The 22,633-nt window shown below is 42.9% G+C and overlaps 1 protein-coding gene across 2 annotated transcripts in view; it reads right to left on the bottom strand.

Moving 5' to 3' along the window:
• Window positions 1-22,633, bottom strand: part of GAD2 (glutamate decarboxylase 2) — a 59,713-nt gene that overhangs the window by 22,243 nt on the left and 14,837 nt on the right. For both annotated transcript variants that reach the window (XM_081552334.1, XM_081552333.1), the window contains exons 8-11: window positions 12,112-12,191; window positions 3,324-3,378; window positions 1,521-1,637; window positions 222-286 (exon numbers count right to left, since the gene is read on the bottom strand). In XM_081552334.1, the coding sequence (XP_081408460.1) occupies window positions 222-286; window positions 1,521-1,637; window positions 3,324-3,378; window positions 12,112-12,191 (317 nt within the window). The remainder of the gene's footprint in view (window positions 1-221; window positions 287-1,520; window positions 1,638-3,323; window positions 3,379-12,111; window positions 12,192-22,633) is intronic.

Here is a 22,633-nt window from a genome sequence, read left to right as displayed (position 1 = left end):
CTCTATGTTTGAGAGACATACAACTTGGGTCACTTGGATAGGATTTGATGTCTCTGCTGTCTACACAAAATACTCATGCATTTATGACCACACAAGGCAAAGCACACAAGCGCTGACAGAATGGGCTCACTGTACACCAACACTTCTTGGACATTGGGTGTAATTTGCTTTTCACATATAGCTTTCACACTTTACATTGTTAAGGAGAAAAATGTGTGTACCTCTCCACGCCGCTCAGTTTCCACTTGTGTTTCCGAGACATCAGTAATCCCCCACCCCAAGCTGCCTGGAAAAAGAAGGGCATACAAAGAAAAGGTAGTGCTTTTTCATTGCCTGGATTTCTAGAGTTTGGTATCTTTCAAAACAGTAAGCATTGCATGGAGTGAAAGTTATAGCCTCAACCCCAGATAACTTGGGGATTGGCACTAGACCAACTTCCAAAGGTTAAGTTGGGGGGTTATTCTAAGGTCTCAGGCTCCATCCCACATTTATGTGGGTGTAAGAAGCCAAACACTTCCTCAGTCTGCACGAAAAGGAGAAAGATCCTTCCCAATCCATCAGTGCCGTGCTTAGTCCTAGGGAAGCTCATCATTTCAGAACTAGAAGTGCTAATATCTCCACAGTTTCGACTAAAAATGGTGAATTAAAACCCTTTAAACAACTTTCACATTGCAAGGAAAACTCTTTCTGACAACTCTGAATGCATGTTATTAATATAAAGCCAAAATGACCTAAGCCAGTCTACTCAACAACATAAGCCTCTTGCACCAGAATGGAAAGCAACTTATGCTTCCTTCGTTGACAAAGCCTCACAATGGAAAACACATCAGTTGAACCAAGCATGGTGCTTAGTGACAATGCGGTATTGATTCCTGATCTCATCATGGGTCATTAGCAGTTTTCAAAGAGTTGCTGATCTTTGAGCCACACTTTGAGTCATATTGATCTGAACTTAATTTCCATTAGTTTGTCCTTCTAAAAGTTGACATCTGGTTTCATTTGAAAATGTCTTGATGAGTGCTCTCCATTATTTCTTGGTGTGACTAACTGTGGAGTCAAAACATCTCATATATGGCCTATCTTACTAGCTGACCATATATTGGAAATTTGGTGATTCATATTTCCTAGCAAGTTGTCAAGTCTACTTTCCTCCTCAGTTATACTAGTTTCTGACTTGAGTTGGATCTCCTAGATAAATGAAACTCTTATTTACTCTTTTGATCATTGAACCAAGAACTAAGTGCTCAGCTCAGGTTCTGGTCACAGAAGTAAGAATATTATCCAGTTGGGGAAGTTAAGGCATAATCAGCCTCAGATTGCTTCCAGCGAATGTCATGTACTGTGTGAGTCATGTACTACATTGTCTCTGTGATCTTTAAAAGCTTATCTATCATCATTCTGGGAATAAACTCTTAAAGTAAAAAAAAAAAAAAAAAAAAAATAGAATACATTTCATTCCATGAGCTCCAGGTGCAAAATGTGCAAGAACAGTTCAGTGGTGGTCCCTCTGGGATACTTACATCCACGTGCATCCAGATCTTATACTTTTTGCAAATGTCAGCAACCGCTAACAGGGGGTCAAATGCTCCATACACAGTGGTCCCAGCCGTGGCGCTCACAAGGAAAGGGACAAACCCCTGTGCAAATGAGAAAGCCCCAAATAATGTAAACCAGCAGTCCAAGGATTCTTTTAAAAAGCTGGTTTTAAAAGGTGGACATTCTCCTCCTATCTTACACATCTGTCTTTTTGGAACCATCAGAAGGGTTTTGACGATACCTTGGAGCCTAGTAGGAATGACATTCGCCTTCCAGATCTGAGTTCTCCAGGCCATTTCGTTGGCTCTGCCAGTTGCTTTATGAGAACAGACACTCTGGTTCTCAGAAGAGGCTGCACTGGACCCAGGGGTGAATACACTTGGTGGTGCCCACAAATCTTTGGTATATTTGAAGGAGAGTTTCTGATCTTCCCCCCACCACCCACTTATTTTCCTAGTCTTCGTTTTTCATAGCAGGGTCTCTGAACATAATAAACCTCCTAGAGTGAGCAGACAAAAGGATGAAGGGAAGGAACTCCTACCATCCCATTATTCCTTGTTGGAAAATCCCTAGATAACTTATTTGGAGTCTCAGAGGATTCACTTTGGGGTAAACAATAAGCCATGATTTTATCCATCTAAGTTGACTTAGTCTGTCTGGCCGTGGCTAAATGAAAACTGATAGAAATAATAGGCTGCTGATGAAAAATGGCCAAAGAATGTCACTCAGTCGTGTCTGACTCTTTGCGACCCCATGGCCTGTAGCCCCCCAGGCCTCTCAGTCCGTGGAATTCTCCAGGCAACTGGAGTGGGCAGCCATTCCCTTCTCCAGGGGATCTTCCCAACCCAGGGATGGAACTCGGGTTTCCTACATTGCAGGCAGAATCTTTAATGTCTGAGCAACCAGGGAAGCCCAAATGAAAACTAATAGAAATAATAGGGTGTTGCTGAAAGATGGCTGAAGAATGCCTCAAATAGGGTGAACAGAGTTACTCCAAAAGACACGACAGGCCCTGATGTTACAGAGTCAGTCTTTAGGTGGCAGCAAAGGTTTATGTGGTTACAAATGGTTCTAGGACAAGAATAAGGGGAAAGGATTCTGCTGCCACTTTGCAGGGGAGGAAAAGGCCTAAGAAAACAAATAATGATTTCTGAGATCCTAATAATAAAATTCATGTGTTACGTTGTTGAACTGGGAACTGTAGATGAGATCTACTAAAAGCTTCAATCTGCAAATCATGCAGGGATATAAATGACTTTCTAGAGCTTTGTAGGAATTTTCAGCAGGTCTACACAACATGTCACTTCTGAAAAAAAGTACTAAATGGCTTCCTGAAGAATAAGGTGTTTGGAGGGTCAATCATTTCAGTATGTGTCTTGGCAGGAAAACGGTCCCTTTCAAGTAACCACACACAGTAACTCCCATATGCTAAATTAGCTTCTAGGGATTTTCCATTTGTGAATACAGTCTTTCCAGTGAATCTGTTTAATGCCAATCCTCATCACACAGGAAGACAAGTCCATTGGAAACTGTTACTACCGTTGTGTTACTAGAACTGTTAGTATAACTGTGTTACTATAATTGTTAGTACCACTGTATATAGTATTTACTCAGTAACTTAGACTTTTTCAAAGTAAAACCCATCACTCAAAAACAAGTAATGACTGAATGAAAAATTCCACGTACTCTTTACAAATACAACAAAAACACTTTCTCTAGTGGATGAAAACAGAAATACATACCCTCAGCTTGTTATGGGCTGCATAAAGCTCCCTTCAAAAACTTACTTTTTGTTTGGCTTCAAGGATCCTTCTTTCAAGGTCAGAAGGGATCATTTTCCCCCTGAAAGGAGAAGCAAATATATGTTTGCTTTGAATAATTTATTTTGTTGCCTTTACAAAGAGTTGCAAGGGGGTAACATTTCAACCTTAAATGATTGGTAATAACGACCAGTTAGAATCAGTCCTTGGTTGTTTGCATAAAGAAAGGCATTTCCTCCCTGAATGACGCTAGACTGTCATTTCTGACATGCTTAGGAGACACCCGATCTCGCTGTCTCCACTCTGCACGGAGCCTTTTTTATAGGTCATCTCCTTAGTTAGAGCAAACCTGTTCTGGAGTGAGACATTTGGCACTGAAAGCAGATTTAGAAAAAGATTTGTATTCCAAATCTTCCAACAAACAGACCTGCAATTGCACACAGAGATGAAATGCCAAGAAGGGAAAATCCAATCTGAAACATCTGAATGAAAATATTATGTCCAAAGCTACCCAGTTACATTCCGAGAGCTAAAATCACAAAGCAGACCAAGAACTCATGGGCTCAAATGTCAGACAGGCATCAGAGAAAGAAACATCCTTTCATCCTTTCCTTCCTAAAATAGAAACACATAGTGCTTTAGTTACTATAAAACCCCGCTGTTGGACTTCTCTGGTGGTCCAGTGGTTAAGAATCCACCTGTCAGTGCAAGAACATGAGTTCGATCCGTGGTCCTGGCAGATCCTAATGCCTTGGGGCAATTAAGCCCATGCACCACAACTATTGAAGCCCGCAACTATTGAAGCCCGCAAGCCTAGAGCCCGTGCTCTGCAACAAGAGAAGACACTGCAATGAGAAGCCCGTGCACTGCAACTAGAGAGTAGCCGCTGCTCGCTGCAACTAGAGAAAGCCCTTGTGCAACAATGGAGACCCAGCACAGCCAAAATAAATAAATTAGTAATCTTTTAAAAAAACTACTATTATAATAATCAAAGGAGTTGATTTCTACAAGAAGTTAGAGGTAGCTAGATGTGTGATCTTAGTCAAGTCACTAAATTACTCTGTGCCTATGACCGTACCTTAGTGATAATATTACTTATGGAGTTATGAGGGTTATATGAGTTAATAGATGAAAAATTATTTTTAAAAGTGCTTGGCATTTAGGAAGTATTCCAGAAAAGAGAGCTTTTATTGTTGAGGTTGTTATTATGCATTATGACATTCCTACCTCAAGACTCTGGAGGGAAAAACCAAGCAAAGGACAGAGTAACTAACTGTACATTACTAGAGGCATGAATGATTTTTTGAATCAAAAGAGCTCTTCTGAGGTTTCTACACTGGCTAAACTTTTCACATTTGGGTCATTGATCTAGGTTTGTAAAAGGCAGCTTGGAAAAATAAGTGATGGGAAGGAGGTTGTCACCATAAGCAGCTGGGAATATTACTGGCATTGAGGGGACAGTAAGTGAGGTTTGGAATGTGCCACTAGATTCATAGTCTTTTGTGGGGATTCTTGTAATTTTAGGTAGATATAGATTTAGATACAGAGCAAGCCATTAGGCTACTTCATTACAGCTTCTAGTGTTGTCTTAAAGCTCTCCTGACTGAAATATGTTATCTTATTTTAAACTACTTTTCTTACCTTTCTCCATTTTAGAAAAGTAATTTGGGCATAGTAGGCATTGTATCTTCCACAATTTTCATTTCAGGCTGACAAAGAAGGTATTACATAATGGTTGGCACAGAAAGCAGAGGTTAGTCCCTCTGCTTTAAAAAGCATGGAGAACCACTGAGTTTTGTGAAGCTATTTTCCAAAGAAAGGCAGTTAACACATTATTAACTGGAGATGTATGAATGCCATAGGTGTTAGTTTCTGCAAAAATCCCCTGGTCAATAAAGCATTAAAATGCAATTAATTACCTGGCAATGGCAATGGACACATCACCAGTGATTAATCAGTTGCACTGGAGTGAAACAAAGGGCATTAAATGTTTATTTGGTGCTGAGGGTGTGATTCTAATCTGAGCAGCCCACCTCTGGGGACTTTCTGTGGGATGGACCTCTGAAGTAGGGACAGAAGGAATGGAGGGGCAGGCTTGTGGTGGGGGAGGGGGTGGAGAGTTCTGGAAGGCCCTTCACGCCCTACATGTCTCCCTACACTTCACAGCTTGGCCTGGGAGCATCCCTGAAAGCTGTGATTTTATTTGCAAAAAGTGGAAACAGAGACACAGACATAGAGATCAAACATATGGATATCAAAGGGGAAGTGCAGGGGATGAATTGGGAGATTTGGATCGACATGTATACACTATTGATATTACGTATAAAACAGGTAACTAGTGAGAACCTGCTGTACAGCACAGGGAACTCTACCCAGTGCTCTGTGGTGACCTGAATGGGAAGGAAGTCCCCCAAAGACGGGATATATGTGTATGTATAGCTGATTCACTTTGCTGTATAGTAGAAACTAACACAACATTATAAAGCAATTATACGCCAATAAAAATTAATTTAAAAAAAAGAGTTGTTCTACACACCTGAAGAAAAGAAAAAGAAAGCTGTGATTTTTCAGCCTCTCTTAGATCTGGCTATGCTAAAACACCTTGAGCCACCATGATAAAAACAAAAGGTTCACATTTCAGAGGAAATACAGGTCTTACATTTACCTTTGAAACTAAATTTTAAGTACTTTAAATTGCAAAGGTGCTTTTGTTGATAAACATAAAATTGGGAGAGGATTTTCAGAAATTGTTTGCAAGTCTCAAATGTTAGCCTGTCTACCATGACTAACCTCCTCTGCCTTGGAGAGTTCTGGGGAGACTGACTTGACAATTGCTATTTGCTCACTAATCACATCTAGATATTTTGTTAACCCTTGGCAGTAAGACCACACAGAGAAGTCACAGATAGGGAACATCAGAATTGGGAGGGGCCCAAGACCTCTTTCTCATTTTCTCAATGATTGTCTCATTTCTCAAATGAGGAAACAGGATAAGACAGTTGCCTGTGTGACAGCCTAGGATCAGGTAAAGCCAGCTGAAATGAGAAAGTAAATGCCAAGCTTCCAGAACAAACTCAAAGGGCCAAACATATAGGAAACCTCTTTGCAAATGTTGTTGTCTTTGAAGACGATAAGATAAATCCTTTGTGATGACACTTAGCTTTCAAGAATTGGAGGTGTCATTCACACCTGCTGGGAAAGCAGTAATGAACGGTATGCGTGCAGACATGCTAAGTCGTTTCAGTCATGTCGACTATGGACTATAGCCCACCAGGCTCTTCTGTCCATGGGATTTTCCAGGCAAGAATACTGGAGTGGGTTGCCATGCCCTCCTCCAGGGGATCTTCCCGACCCAGGGATAGAATGCACGTCTCTTATGTCTCCTGCATTGGCAGGTGGATTCTTTACCACTAGCACCACCTGGGAAGCCCAATGAACATATACTCTGTCCCATTTCCACATGAAGACAGGCAGAAAGGACAGCCTTGTCAAGTCATCAAGTCCAAGTGTTTGCTTCTCACAGAGTGGAAAGCTCTGGGTGTGCCCTTAACAGATAGGCTCCAGACTTCTCCAGGCATCCAGCCTTCAAGCCTGTATTTGGCTTTGTCCACTTAGGAACCCAGAGCCTGGCACACTGCAGGTGGCAGATGGACATTTGTCAGAGGTATGTGACTAGAAGGCAAACGTTTCACCCCAGGATAATATTAATATGCTCACTTTATCTTGGTGACTGATCAGAAAGCTAGTATGGGAGACTCTGTAGACAAAACTTTTCACCTTTTCAGTGATCTTAGAATTGGATGACTTTGTAAAATTTCGCGTGCATAAAAATCATGATGTATGTCTTCAAAATGCATATTCCTTGGCCCTAATCTTAGGGATTTTGATTCAGAAGGTCAGTGATAGGGCCCTGGAATTAATTCATTCTACAAATATTTACTGAAGACTCACTAGGTGCCAAATGCTATTAAGGATGCTGGGGCACCAGGGTAAACAGGCCAGTTTCTACTCTCCAGGGCTTACATCCTAACAGAGGAGACAAACAATAATAATAACAAGTAAACAAACATAGCAATAGCATAGCATAACATTCTGCATTTCTAAAAAGGAGATTGTGGCACAGCCAGACCTAGGTGCACATGTTGAGAAATGTTGCTTTAGAAATGGAAGTTTTATCCCGGCAGGTATTTCCATAATTGTGTAACATACTAACCAGGCACTTTTCACAGGACCCAGGGTTTTGAGCCATCACAGCCATATGGCAGCTAGCAGGAGGAGGTCCTGACATGACTGTGCATCCCCACCTGCCCACGTGCTGTGAAGAGGACAAGAGCCTCCAAACTCCCCAACAGGTTCCTCCAAGGATTAGAACCTATCTGGCAGCCCTAGCTTTTCCAGACAAGCATCTTTTCATGCAGGGAAGCTTTAGATGACACCTGTTGCATCCTGTATGTCTGGTTTAGAAGTATTTCCATAGCAAAATGTATATCTTTAATCTTTATGTATGCAGCAGCCTCTAAGTGCCCAGTGAAACAGTGGCTGATGCTCTGTGGTGCTATTCTCTGTTAGGTGCCAGTGTTTAAGAAAAAAACTACCATTAAACGGGAGGACTGTTGACCCAGACTGCTGCTTTGGATGTGGCAGTTTTACATGGAGATTCTTGATTTTGTGATAGCCTTTAAAAAATGTATATGATGGAGACTTCCCTAGCCATGCAGTGGTTAAGACTCTGCGCTTCCACTGTAGGGCACACAGGTTTGATCCCTGGTTGGGTAACTAAAATTCCACATGCCGTGCAGAGTGGCCAAATAAAAAAATTTAAAAATTTTTAAAAAGCAAAGCATGTCAGAATGGGTTAAAAAAAACCTAAGCATGAAAAATAAGTACTAAAAAATTCATATGATGCTCTCATCATGTATACAGAAGTCAAAACCTTACGTTGTACACATGACATTTTTACAACTATGATAAACCAATGCTATCTCAATAAATTAAAAAAAAATTTTAATCCATATGATGCTATCGGGTCAGAAAACTTGATGAAGTTGCCTGGGCAAAATCCCACACTGCCAGCTAGAGCCACCAGCAGGAAGACTCTTCTCTTTGTGGAAAGAAACAAATGGCACAGATTACACTGTACTATACAGATTCATGGTTATCTTCCCATGGCTGTGAAGGGGAAAATGATCTTACCGAAAGGAGCATGTTACTGGGGAGTGTGGTGCTCTGGGCAGGTCACAAATCGGGTGCTTGAGTCTTTGGTAACTCTGCTCATTGACCCTGCTGAACTATAATAATTCTACCGGCTTAAGGGCTGAGAGCTTGGCTCTGTTCACAGAGATTTGTGTGCAAAGAAGAAAGCATGCGTGATCCTTCCCATTAGAAATTGCCTAATGTTACGACCACTGTTAATAGCAAGAGCCTCCAGCAGTGACAAGGAACTAGCAATTTTAGAAGCAGTCATTGCACTGTGCCTTACTCTTGATCTCTGCCCTTCAGGTCAACTCCACAAGAGATTTATTACTGTGTAATTTAGACTTATTACTAGTAATTCAGGTAAGTTAAAGGGAACCCGGAAGGGAGGAGCAAGAAATGGAGAAATCAAAGAAAGTGGAAGAGAATGCTGGAGAGAATTAACTTCTAGAAGTACCTGAAAGTCCATACTGATAACACATAATAGAGACAGATAGACAGAGACAGAGCAAGAGAGATGGAAAAAGAGAGAAAAAGGAAATTCTTCCTTCCTTTAGCATCATCAATGGATGCTAAACTAGTGAATGAATGTTTTAGGAGGCACACAGTATTTATATATAGTCTCAAAGCCTCCCCTACCAATATTTATTAACTGCAAATTAGAGAACAGTTATTTTACAGTGGAGAGACCTTCCTGGAACTCCTGCCCAAAATGCATTGCTTGAATCTAATCACAAAGAAATGTCAAATAAACCCAAATTAAGAAATATTCTGCAGAATAAATGAACTACACTCATCAAAATATCAATGTCATGAAAAACAATGGAAGGATGAGGACAAGTTCCAGATTAAAGGGAACTAAAAAGGTGACAACTAAGTGTCACCTGTGAACTTGGACAGGGGAAAAAATATAACTCTAAGGGGACAACAGAGGATGAGATGGTTGGATGGCATCACCGACTCAATGGACATGAGTGTTCACAAACTCCAGGAGATGGTGAAGGACAGGGATGCCTGGCTTGCTGCAGTCCATGGGGGTGGCAAAGAGTTGGACACGACTGAGTGACTGAACTGAACTGAACAGAAAGGATAGTATTGGGACAATTGATGAAATCTGAATAGGATAGATAGATTAAATAATAGTCTGCATCAATGTCATATTTCCTGGTTTTAGTGACTGGACTATGATTAGGTAAATGAATATCTTTGTTATAAAAAAAAAAATACACATTGAACTAGACTTCCCTGGTGGTCCAGTTGTTAAAACTCTGTGCTTCCACAGAAGGAGTCATGGGTTCAATCTCTGGTCAGGGAAATAAGATCTCATATGCTGCATGGCGTGGCCAACAAACAAACAAAAATACACACTGACACATTAATGGGTAAAGGGGCATGATGTCTGCAAGGAATTCTCAGGTGATTCAGAAAAAATTATATCTATAATATGCATATATTAACGTGTATAATATTGTAATGATTTCCTGGTGGCTCAGTGGTAAAGAATCCACCTGCCAATGCAGGAGACACGGGTCTTATCCCTAGGTCCGGAAGATCCCCTGGAGAAGGAAATGGCAACCCACTCCAGTGTTCTTGCCTGGGAAATCCCATGGACAGAGGAGCCTGGCAGGCGACAGTCCATGGGGTCGCAAAGGGTAGGATATGCTTTAGCGACTAAACAACAATATTGTAATATTCATTACATTCAACATGCAATATTAACATTAAATTCCATCCACAGAGAGAAAGACAATGGTAAAGCAAATATATCAGAATGCAAATGACTGGTGAATTTTAGTGTAGAGTATGTGAGAGTTCTTGTTACTATCGTTGCAGTTTTTCTTTGTTTGAAATTATTCACAAAACTACAAGGTTAAAAAAAAGGCTGGATGAGTAAATGTCTAAGAACCTTTCCAATGCTGGGGGTTTCTGAACTGAAATCCACTAGCAGCTGGCCTCCCCCCCCCCTCAACAGCCCTCCTCCCTAAACCTCTCCCCTGCCCCTCCATCACCACTCCGGTTCTCTCCCCTCTGTCTCCTTCGCGTTTTATAATGTAAGATGATTTCAGACTGCTTGTGAGCTCTTCAGAAGCAGTTCCTACATAATTTTAGCCAAAAGAATAAGAAACTCACAAAGGAAATTAAATCTTGGCTATTTTTTCCATTTTTTTCCATGTAATTCACACTTTATCTCTAGCAGACTCTCCCCTGCATAGTTAAATATGTCTTAAGCCCCCTTGGGCTTCCCGGGAGCTCAAACAGTAAAGAATCTGCCCGCAATGTGGGAGATCTGGGTTCACTCCCTGGGTCGGGAAGATCCCCTGGAGAAGGGAATGGCAAACCACTCTAGTATTCTTGCCTGGAGAATCCCATGGACAGAGGAGCCTGGCGGGCTCACAACAAGGGGTCACAATGAGTTAGACACCACTGAGCAACTAATCCTTTCAGCTTTCAACCACTCCTACAAACACTCTCACAGCCCTGGGTCCTGATTCTCTTCAATGACTCTGGCTGCCCCTCCTTAGTCTCCACTGCAGCTGCTCTCACTCTGCCTGTCCCTGTCCCGTGGGCTTCCCTGCACTCTCGCCGAGGCCCACTCTGCACGGCCCCCATCACACATCTTCTGACCCCCAGGCTGATGCTTCCGTTGGCTACCCTGACACCCTCACTTGGACGTCTCATAAGCTCTACAAACTCAGCATCTCCACTTTGGGTGGGGGGGTGGGGATGGTTCCTGGCTTAGAGAATAGCACCGCGTGGACTTAGCCGGGAAGCCTGGTGTTCCCTCTCCTCTCACCTGTCAACCTGCACACCACCCCCAGGTCAGTCAGTAATTCCTGTCAATTCCAGCACTTCATCTCCACTGCTCCTCCCCAGGTCAGCCCACCCTCCTGCCGACAGGACCTCTCCCCACTTGGGTCATATACAGCCAGGGAACCAGGATTATGCTTTATGCTTTTCTAGAGCCCAGTGACGTGGTAAGTGATCATAAATATCTCTTTAATAAATTCATGTGAATAAATAAATGGTGAACTGAGTGGCTTCCTTTTAATTTAGTGGAATTTCTTATTCAATCCTTTTATGACTAAATTTATTTTCTTATATTTTAACCTCACCTTTATGCAGAGCACCTACGAAGTTTGGGTACCAGATTAAGATAGGGAGTTTTCCTAAGAGAGCTCTTTGGCTCAGGCTCTGAGCTGATGAGTTGCTGGAGGCATTATTTACCTTCTGCTCCCTAAACTGTCCCCCTCCTATAATCACTCCATCAAGTTCACACAATCTGTGGTGCCTGGAGGGATGACACCTCCATAAATCAGTTCTCAACCCATTGGCTGCTGCTTAAGTGCCCAGATGATAAATGTCCTTCTGCACCTTCTCTGTACAGAAAATTCTGGTTGATTCAGCAAAGGTTTGGATCCAGTCAAAGGCTGTGAATGCCTCTGCGTCATTGAGAAACCATGTCCCAGGACTCCAAGCAAGAGGGAAAAAGAAACAGTGAAGACCAGCAGCTGGCAAGGAGGGACGTTTGTGCCTACAGGTCATCACCTGTTTTCAGACTTTTAAGGCGTATGTATACAAACTGCAAACTGCTAACCAACAAGGGTTGCAGATTCATGCTCACCTTTCATCACATTTAATCAGAATCACACTGTCTGTTCCAATGCCCAAGGCTGCAGCTCCCTTCTTGAGAGAAAAATGGCTCTGTAAAAGAAACCATATCTGTAATTAGTTGCAAATAAAGTCAAGATCCATTTCCTTGGCTATTTTTCTTTTTTTCCTTTTCTCCTTTTATTTCTAACATGTCCCTCCAAAGCCTGAATTGCTGAGAAAAGATGGAATCCTTCATTTAACCTTTTTTTTTTCAACTGTGTTGAAAGGCACATAACATGAAATTTATCATCTTAACTAGTTTAAGTCTCTAGGTCAATGGCATTACATATATTCACATTGTTGAGCAACCATCACTACCATCTATCTCCTGAGCTCTTTATCATCTTGCAAAGACTGACACTCTGTATCCATTAAACAGCAGCTCCCCATTTTTTGAAGACTCCTAGCAAAAAGACTATCAGGTATCACCACAGTGATAATGTAGTCTTCATTCAAGAATTTGTGGAAGCATCCCTGGTGGCTGGTTCAGATGGTAAAGAATCTGCCTGCAATGCAGGGGACCCGAGTTCATCCTTGGGTCAGGAAGATCCCTTGGAGAAGGGCATGCAACCCACTCCAATATTCTTGCCTAAGAAATCCCATGGACAGAGGAGCCTGGTAGGATACAATCCATAGCATCACAAAGAGCTGGATACAATTGAGCAACTTTAACACTTGCACTTTTTACTTTTTCCGGTTAAACAAGCTGAATTAAATCTTCCGAGTACAGGACTTTTCAGAGCCTTTAATAGGAAAACACATGCGGCAGATATCCAAGGTAGATCTGTTTTGCTAAGATTCTTGCGTTTATTTGTCAATGGAACCCCTTTAGCAAGAAGCACTCGACTTGACCAGAACATGCACAGCACAGGAGAACAGAGGCTCCTTCATGCTGGATGGTCCACCCTTCTCTCCAGCAGTGGTTCTCAAACTGCAGGATACATCACAGTTTCCTGCAGGGCTTGCTCCTACCATTCTACTTTCTATCTTGATGAATTTGACTACTTTAATACCTCATGTCAGTGGAACCATACGGTAATTTGTGTGTGTGTGTGACTGGCTTATTTCATTGGCATAATAGCCTCAAGGTTCATCCATGTTGTAGCATGTGTCAGAATTGCCTTCTTTTTTAATGTCAAATCACATTCAATTTGGACTTCCAAGGTGGCGCAGTGGTAAAGAATCTGCCTGCAATGCAAGAAGAGCAAGAGATGCAGGTTTGATCCCTGGTTTGGGAAGATCTCCTGGGGTAGGAAATGACAACCTGCTCCAACACTCTTGCATGGAAAATCCCACGGACAGAGAAACTTGGTGGGCTACAGTCCATGGGGCCACAAAGAGTCAGACACGACTGAGCGACTGAGCGTGCGTTGCATATTCATCTTATGTACACACAACTCTAGTTTTTCATTCATCTGTCAGTAAACACTTGGGTTGCTTCCACCCTTTGGCCTTGTGAATAAGGCTGCTATGAACATGGATGGACAATTATCTCCTTGAGTTTTGCTTTTAACTCTTTTGGGTATACACCCAGAAATGGAAAAGCTGGATCATAAGGTAATCCTGCTTCTGAGGAACTGCCATATTGTTTCCTTAGAGCTGCCTTTTCCTTCCTCACTGGCAGTGCACAATAGTTCGTTTCTCCACACCCTTGTCAATGGCTGTTGTTTTCTGTTTCCTGGTAACAGTCATTCTGACAGGTGTGGGGTGATACTTCATTATGATTTTGCTTTTTATTTACCTAATCATTAGTGATGTCAAACATCATTTCATGGACTTACTGGCCATTGGTATGTTTCTTTGGAGAAATGTCTATACAAGTTCTTTGCCCATTTTTGAAGGGGGTTGTTTGGGTTTTGTTGCTGTTGAAGTCATTTGGGCTTTTGCATGAAGATAACAAGATCTTGGAAATTATTTGAAAAAAAAAAACCTGCTAGGTGGCTTAGTGGTAAAGAATCCACCTGCCAAGCCAGAGGCCTGGGTTCAATCCCTAGGTTAGGAAGATACTCTAGGAATGAAATGGCAACCCATGCTACTATTCTTGCCTGAAAAATCCCATAGACAGAGGAGCCTGGAGGGCTATAGTCCATGGAGTTGCAAAAGAATTGGACACGACTGAATGACTAAACAACACACAGTAATCCATGCCAATCTCACACACAAGGCATCAGAACACAGCAACTGCCTCCAGCAGCTGTGTATTGTATGGCTCCCAGACTTACATTTTGCTACTCAGATTACATTCACTTTTTTTCAAGTCCAGTGAAATTATGTGCCCTCAAGGAAGAGCAGTTGGCCTGAAACCCAGCACTCTTTCATCCCAAACTCATCAGAGGGTCTATTTGTGGTGGAGATGGCCGTCCAGCCCAGGGTGTGATCAGGATGGAGGCGTCAGTCACTGGCTTGGGCAAACAGTGCAAGTGGAAAGGCCACCCTGATGAGTGGAATCTTTCTGATTTTGATTATGGATTCTGGCTAAGAATCTGAATCATTTCAATGGTTGTAATCACTGTGCATTCTGAAAAGCAGAGAGGATCCAACCTTGCCCAGCTGTACTGCATCTGCGAGCAGCCTCCTACTATTAAATACAGGTCATTAAGCTGTCCAAAAGGAGAGCTGCTTCCTCAATTTACATCTGCAAAGGGTGGCTGCCTTGAATTTTAAATGATGGCTCCAGAGTGTGTTCTCCTCCAATGTATGCTTTGGACTTCTCCGAATTCTCAAATGTGCAGCCTAGGAACTGGTAACACACATACTTCTAGGAGGTGTGGCTAATAAGCAAGAAGAAACCACATTTATAACAGCAGCAAATACTATAAACCAATAAATGAGGTGTTGAATAGAGGAATTTTAAAAAGCCCAGTGCAGTTAAGAGTAGTGATGGGAAGGAGTCCCTAGTCTCATTTTACAACCTCAAGAAGACAACAAGGACAACCATTACCAAGATACCCGGCAACTAAGAAAGTTTAGTTGTATTTGCAAAGAAGCATGGCTTCCCCACCAAAAAAAAAAAAAAATTTGTTCTCTCTTATCTAGTTACTGGATCCCTGGGTGACCCCCAAAAGAAGACACCCAGGGGAAAACGGCACTAAGTCTGTTCCTACCAGAAAGGCACAGAATGGAGGTGCCAGCTGCCCTGCTGAGCAAGCACACATCCCCCGAATTAGGCCCTTCAGTGAATGAGCTTGTAAGCACTGTTAAAACCCAACACAGAGACTTGAAAATTCCCTGAGCAGACAAAACCAAGGTAGTCAGACAAGCAAAGCTCAATTTATCTGATTTTGCACGACAAGTGAGGCTCACTTGACAGGTTGCTTTTCAAGGATGCCTCCGAAAATCATGAGACTTAAAATCATTCTCCCCATTTATAGGGGCTTCCCTGGTAGCTCAGCTGGTAAAGAATCTGCCTGCAATGCAGAAGACTCCGATTCAATTCCTGGGTCAGGAAGATCCACTGGAGAAGGGAACGGCTACCCACTTGACTATTCTTTGGGCTTACCTAGTGGCTCAGACAGTGAAGAATCCACATGCAATGTGAGAGACCTGGGTTCAATCCTGGGTTGGGAAGATCCCCTGGAGAAGGGAAAGGCTACCCACTCCAGTATTTTTGCCTGGAGAATTCCATGGACGGAGGAGCCTGGCAGGCTACAGTCCATGGGGTCACAAAGAGTCAGACATGATTGAGCGACTCTCACTTCACTTTTCCCCATTTATAGGCGGGAACCATGAACCAACTCCCTTTCACTTCAAAAAATTTTAATATTGCAACCAAGCGCTGTGAGGAATCCACCATCAGTGCCTCCACATTATATAAGCTGCTCTGTAACAACAACCTCTGAGCCGCGTTGCTTGTAGTTTGCAAGGTGTCTCACTGGTGTGTGTACCATAAGCTTTTGGGCTTCCCAAGTGACTTGCTGGTAAAGAATTGTCTGCCAATGCAGAAGACTTGGGTTCTATCCCTCGGCTGGGAAGATCCCCTGGAGAAGGAAATGGCAATCCACTCTAGCATTCTTGCCTGGGAAACCCCATGGACATGGAAGCCTGGTGGACTACAGTCCATGGGGTCACAGAGAGTCCGACACGATTCAGTAGGTGAACAGGAGCGCCATAAACATTTACTATCAGTGATTCACTGGTTTCTGGGCTTTTATTTTTTTTTCCTGAAATTTGACAGCACTGAACAGCTAAATGGCACACTGAGGATAAATAAGAGATCTGATGCACCGGTCAATGAGAGGAAGTAGTCTTGTCTGGTCTTTAATGAGGAAGAATGGGGATTCTCAATTAAGGGGCAATTACCGAGGATAATGGATCACTGCACCGAATGCCACACATTTAAAGAAAAAATACACACTTGAATAGGAAGCTTCAAGAGGGAGAACAAAGCATGAAAAAGAAAGTTAGGTACCAAACACTAAGTCTGTTTACATTTTCAGGAGAGGGAACAGGGAAATAGCTAAATGTTATCTACAAATAGGGGACTTGCCTGGTGACTCAGTGGTAAAGAATCCACCTGCCAATGCAGGAGACACGAATTCAATCCCTGGGTTGGGAAGATCCCCTGGAGAAGGAAATGGCAACCCACTCCAGGATTCTTGCCTGGGAAATCCCATGGACAGAGGAGCCTGGCGGGCTACAGCCCATGGGGTTGCAAAAGAGATATGACTTCACACTAAACAACAACAACAACATCCACAAACAGCCAGTGACCTAAGAGAGAAGGAACTTGAGAGGGAAAAGAAAAAGAAACTACCTAGTGAGGAAGAAACAGTAAGGACAGCTTACATGGCAGGATGCCCTGAGCTTGTGAGAATACCAGGAGAAACATCTTTACTCCTTGGCGCCATGTTGAAAAGAACCCCTTGTTGATAAACCAGAGCAGAGAACAGCATCCCGAAGGCTGAGGAGCCTCAGAACCAGGTATCTAGAGAGAGCTTTACCTCTCACCTCGAAGGTCTACCAGTCATCCTTGGATTTGATCCTTTCTTACCAATATAGCCTTTCTGTTTGTGAGAGGAGTGAACGGGGGTGTGTGTGTGTGTGTGTGTGTGTGTGTGTGTGTGTGTGTGTGTAGGCACACAGAACAGAGGTGGATGGATTATGCATCCTTATACGTCACAGATGCCCAGCAAGGAAATCCTGAAGCCCAGCCTATGACTGAGCTGGAATCTGTTCCTTTAGCCCTTCCTCTTGCCCTGGAGCCCCTCCCCCACCACCAGTTAGTGAACCAGTAGCCCTTCCCTGTCCTCCCGCTACTCCACACCCCTTCCTGACCCCCCTCGTTTGCCTCCTATACCGTCTCAGACAAGCTGGTCGCTCTTGCTCCTGCTTCTGCTCGTCAAATGGACTAAAAGAGCACCCTGCTTTGGAAAGCATCGGCTGGACAAAGGAGCTTGTACTGTGGGAGCCCAGAATGTAAGTCTGGTTTCTGATTATCACGATTTGGTGGAGGGGAGGGGATCTCCCACCAAGTTCTTAAGAGACTCCGTGTGAGTCCGAGGTGATATGATCTGCACATGAGGCATTTCTGTGCAGCTGCCACCTTATTATTTGCACTCAAAGCTATAAAGTTACCCCACTGAGAGTCTGTGTCCTAAGTATGTTTTAAAAGAAATGAATGGTGTGTACCAGGATTAAGTAGACCGAACAGTGGTGTGTGGAGACAAATGTGAACACCAGCACTAAGCATGCATCCAGTCACCTGAAAGCAGTTATTTCCCTGATTTTAGGATCCTGAGAAGAGTGGAATGACACTGTGTAATGAAAAGAGGTCATCTGGCATGGAAAGAACCTAAATGTCCATCAACAGATGAATGGATAAAGAAGATGTGGTACACATGTATATAATAGAACATTAGTCATAAAAAAGAACGAAATAATGCCATTTGCAGCAACAGGGATGAAACTAGAAATTATCATACTAAGTGAAGTAAGTCTGACAGAGAAAGACAAATACCATATGATATCCCTTATATATGGAATCGAAAATATGATACAAGTGAAGTTATCTATGAAACAGAAACAGATTCACAGATGTAGAGAAAAGACTTGTGTTTGCCAAGAAGGGGGATGGGGAGGGATAGATTGGGAGCTTGGAATTAGTAGATGCAAATGATAATATATAGGAATGGATAAACAATAGGTCCTACTGTATAGCACAGGGAACTATTCAATATCCTCTGATAAACCATAATGGAAAAGGAAATGAAAAATAACGTATATATGTGTATAACTGAATCACTTTTTTGTACAGCATAAATGAACACAACATTGCAAATCAACTATACTTCAATAAAAAATTTGAGAAAAAAAAAAAGAAAGATGCCCCTCGAGATAAAACAACCTGGCTCTAGTTAGGCAAGCTACTCTCTCCTTGAGCCATTATTTGCTTGGCTGCAAGGATGAATTCTTACCTTGAGAGTCAGTGTGAGAATCACAGCTATCGAATGGGAAGGGCCCACAGGTTGCCCAGCATTGATAGATGCTCACAAAATTGTGGTCCTTCCAATTCTCCAGCCTACCTCCTAATGTAATACCACCCTCAGATATCCCTGAGTAACTTGAGCAGAATTTTGAAACCTTCAAACAAAACTAATGTCAATTCACTTTATGTTATAAAATAAGCATATGCTAAATTGGAGCATGTGAAAAAAAAAAATCTCCAAATCATACAAGTAAAAACAGAGAATCCAAACTATCTTAAAGCTGTGTCTACTTGAGTATTGCTTGGTGTTTGGGGGGAAAGTGAAAGTGCTAGTCACTCAGTCATGTCCAACTCTTTGAGACCCCATGGAATGTAGCCCGCCAGGCTCCTCTGTCTGTGGAATTCTCCAGCAAGAATACTAGAGTGGGTTGCCATTCCCTTCTCCAGGAGATCTTCCCAACCCTGGGATTGAAACCAGGTCTCCCACATTGCAGGAAGATTCTTTACCAGCTAAGACACCAGGAAAGTGTTTTGGGGGAGGTGCCGTTATCCATCTTAAGAAAATAACTGACCCCTAGATATGCCTTCATCTTGCCCCCTCTGGAGGCGCTCAGCTCACTACCTATGGGGAGACCAGTGGGTGGCTGGTTACAAGGGCAGTGTTGGCTGCCATTGGTGGAGTGTTTACTAAAGGCCAGGCACTGTGTTAGCACATCTCGTCCTCCCAACAACTCCCAACAATACGTGAACTGGGTATTGTAATCCCCGTTTTACAGATGAGGAAGAAATGAGCTAAGTAATCTCCTGGGAGGGGAAGAGCAGGACCTGTCATCATTTCTAGTCCATCCCAAAGCTTATGGGCTTTATCCACTAACCTGAAGAAAAACAGGTCTATCCAGTGACTCCTGACCTGGCACTTGGAGCAAGGAAGAGTCACCCATCAGATGAGGAACGTGACTCAGGGGCACTGGGAGGGGTGACCGTCCTCTTCTCCTCTCTGACAGTGCAGTGCTGGCTCCTTGAGAGCCAACATTGGGTCTGTTCTGTTCACTGCTGTCTCCCTAGTGCCTAGCATCCAGTGGCACTGAGTGAGTGGAGGAAGGAATAAAGAAAACATCTCAATGCCCAATGGCTGGATTTCTGCTTTTCTGCCTCATTCCTCATCTCCTATTGCAGTGGAAATGCTCCCATGAGAGGCAACACTTAGATTTTACAGTCATTTACATGATGGACAGGGAAGCCTGGTGTGCTGCAGTCCATGGGGTCGCAAAGAGTCAGACATGATTGAGCGACTGAACTGAACTGACATGACTCTCAGGTTCTTTCTGAAGAGGAGGTTTTGATGGGATTGGGTAGAGGAGAAGATGGCACAGGGGTGATGAGGACCCTACGAGGAAAAGGAGGGAGGAACACAGAGGTGGAGCAGGGGGTATCAAGAGTGACCTGAATTTGGTTCACTAGTTCACTTACTGAAAGGTCACTCAATGTTTCTGTCTAATGAGGAGCATAACATGGGAGCTTTTTCTGAGCTGCCCAGGTTACTATACATTTTTTGCTTTTGCTTTTATATTTCCCCAATTCTTGATTTTCTAGAACTTATCATTACTTTTGTTAGAGGATTTACATCATTATTAGATTAAAAGAATAAGTTGTAAAGGAACATTTAAATAGTTCATTGTCAACAAGAAGTTGTTATAGCCTTATTATTCATATACATTGAATAATTTAGAATTACATTCTTTCTAAAATTTAAATTGAATTTTACAAAGCCAAACAATTACTTCAATTTGCCATTCATTTTTTAACATAAAAGACATCTATCGTCATTGAAACCCTCTCAAAACGTATTGCTATCTGAAAATCATCTTTCTAAAGCAATTATCAGAATCATCACCCCCACGGAAATGGGCTGAGGTCATGAGGGGTCTCAGCAGAACATCGGTGATGGTTCCAGGAGATGCGGACCTGCCCTGGACCTGGCATATGACAAGTGAAGTGAGTTAGTTATGGTGATTTATCTGAAAGATGCCAGCGTCTGCTGTGATTATAAGGAACATTTTTCCTAGATGTGATTATGCTGCTTCATTGAAGCTATTTCTGGAAGAGCTTGTGTCACATGAGGAAATAAGAGGAATTTGGAATTAAGCTCATGGTTAGGGCTTTCAAAAGATTTAGAGAGAGAGAGAGATGAATTACCAAGTTGGGATCTTAGCTTCCCTCTAAACCTGCTTTCAAGAAAGGACATAAAATTCATCAGCCTAACTTTTTCTGGGCTCTCCTGTCACTGAGTTTGATGAGATTCCAGCAAGGGATGAATACTGAACCAGATAATCTTTGAGATCATTTCCAATTTTGTGATTCTATATATTAGAGGAAAATAATCTTGGAACTCCTAACTTATAACTTAACACTACCTTGTTTCAACTCAGTGATTTATATTCTTCTGTTCTTCATCGCCACGTTATTTGTTTGCTTTAATCTAAGGTGAATTTCAAGAACACTGTTTTGAACAAACAAAACCAGCTTGCCCTCCTCATCAGCTAGGGAAAGTTCTAGTCTGTTTTTGTGACCAGAGAAGTGATGGGTAGCTTTGCGGAACGTGGCAGCGAGGGAGTGGAGTGTCATCTAGAAAACAACAGATGCCCCTCTGCCTTCTGAAAGTATGAAGTTTCTCACTGGATGCTGGAGGATGGCAGTTTCTCAACACCATTTTCATCTCTATGGCACCACAGGTCCAATTATAAACTTCCCTTCTCAGAATAGAAGAAAGGACAGTAACCAGCCCTGGTTCAATAGATCAGGAAATTATATTAGTGTCAGAATAACCAACATGAAGAAAATAGGATTTGAGGAAAGCTGCTTCCAGTGGATGTAGAACAGCCAGCTAGTGTGGCTCTCTGGTCAGCCAGCCTAGGAGCTGAAAGCGCAGTGCTGGAATTGTTAGAAAACTGAGGCTCTAGAGCAGATGCTGTCATAGCCTGGGTGTGAAAGCTTGGGCAAAATATCTTCCATCTCTGGGGCTTGACTTCTTCATCCATAAAACAAGGTGGTAGTGTTTTTTTTTCAAGTTACCTAATAACTTGGGTAGACGTACAGTTCCCTACGTCCCAGGCACTGATGGAAGTGATTTTAAGGCTCTCATTCAATTCTCCCAAAGTCCTGCGACTTGGGATCTCTCTAGGAGCATAACAAGAGACAATCATGGAGGCAGTTCATGCCTCAGCCACTGGCCACTCCTTTCCCCACCTGACCCACACAGCACCCCACCCCACCCCACCCCTCCTGTCTCCCTGCAGGTCAAGGGATTCAGGAAAGAAACTTCCATGCAGAGATGGAAACTAGCTTGTGGAAAGGGTATGCTGAGACCTGATTTGGTAATTTTCCTTCCTCAGCCTGTGAAGGTCTATTTCTGGGGCTGGTGGAGACAGTGATTGCAAAATCCATTAAAACTAAGGAAAGATCCGGCATGGCCTGAAGTTGGAAGGAGCAGTACAAAAGGATGAACAGGATGGAATGGCTCTGAGGTCTGAAGCCCAGAGGCAGCTAGACATGGGGTTTATCCTACTCCTTAACTTGAAGCTTCAAGGGTAGGACTCACTTTTAAGGGCTCATATGTCCAGAATGTCAAAGTGTTATTCTCTCAGTTGGGTCTGACTCTTGCCAGGCTCCTCCAGGCAAGATACTGGAGTGGGTAGCCATTCCCTTCTCCAGGGGACCTTCCCGACTGAGGGATCGAACCCAGGTCTCCTGCATTGCAGGCAGACTCTTTACCATCTGAGCATGAGTTTGAGCAAACTCTGGGAGCTAGTGAAGGACAGGGAAGCCTGGTGTGCTGCAGTTCATGGGGTCACAAAGAGTCAGACACAACTTAGCAACTGAATAACAACAAATGTCCAGGATGGTTTGGATCAAGTACTGCAGGAGACACTGGAGTTCTCTAATTCAAGCTCCAAAACTCCCTTCCAGCCCAACCTATGGGTATCATGAAAGATAGTTTAGGCTGGGGAGGGACGGAGAAGAAACAGTTTAGCATCCCCTCATGTTAAGAAAAAAGCTCTTGGTGGAAATC

This window comes from Giraffa tippelskirchi, chromosome 13 (assembly GCF_054371585.1).
Source record: "Giraffa tippelskirchi isolate mGirTip1 chromosome 13, T2T-mGirTip1v1.2.pri, whole genome shotgun sequence".
In the NCBI taxonomy this organism is placed as follows: domain Eukaryota; kingdom Metazoa; phylum Chordata; class Mammalia; order Artiodactyla; family Giraffidae; genus Giraffa; species Giraffa tippelskirchi.
Note: the sequence above shows the minus strand (reverse complement) of the source record. Positions and strands in the feature narration are given on the sequence as shown.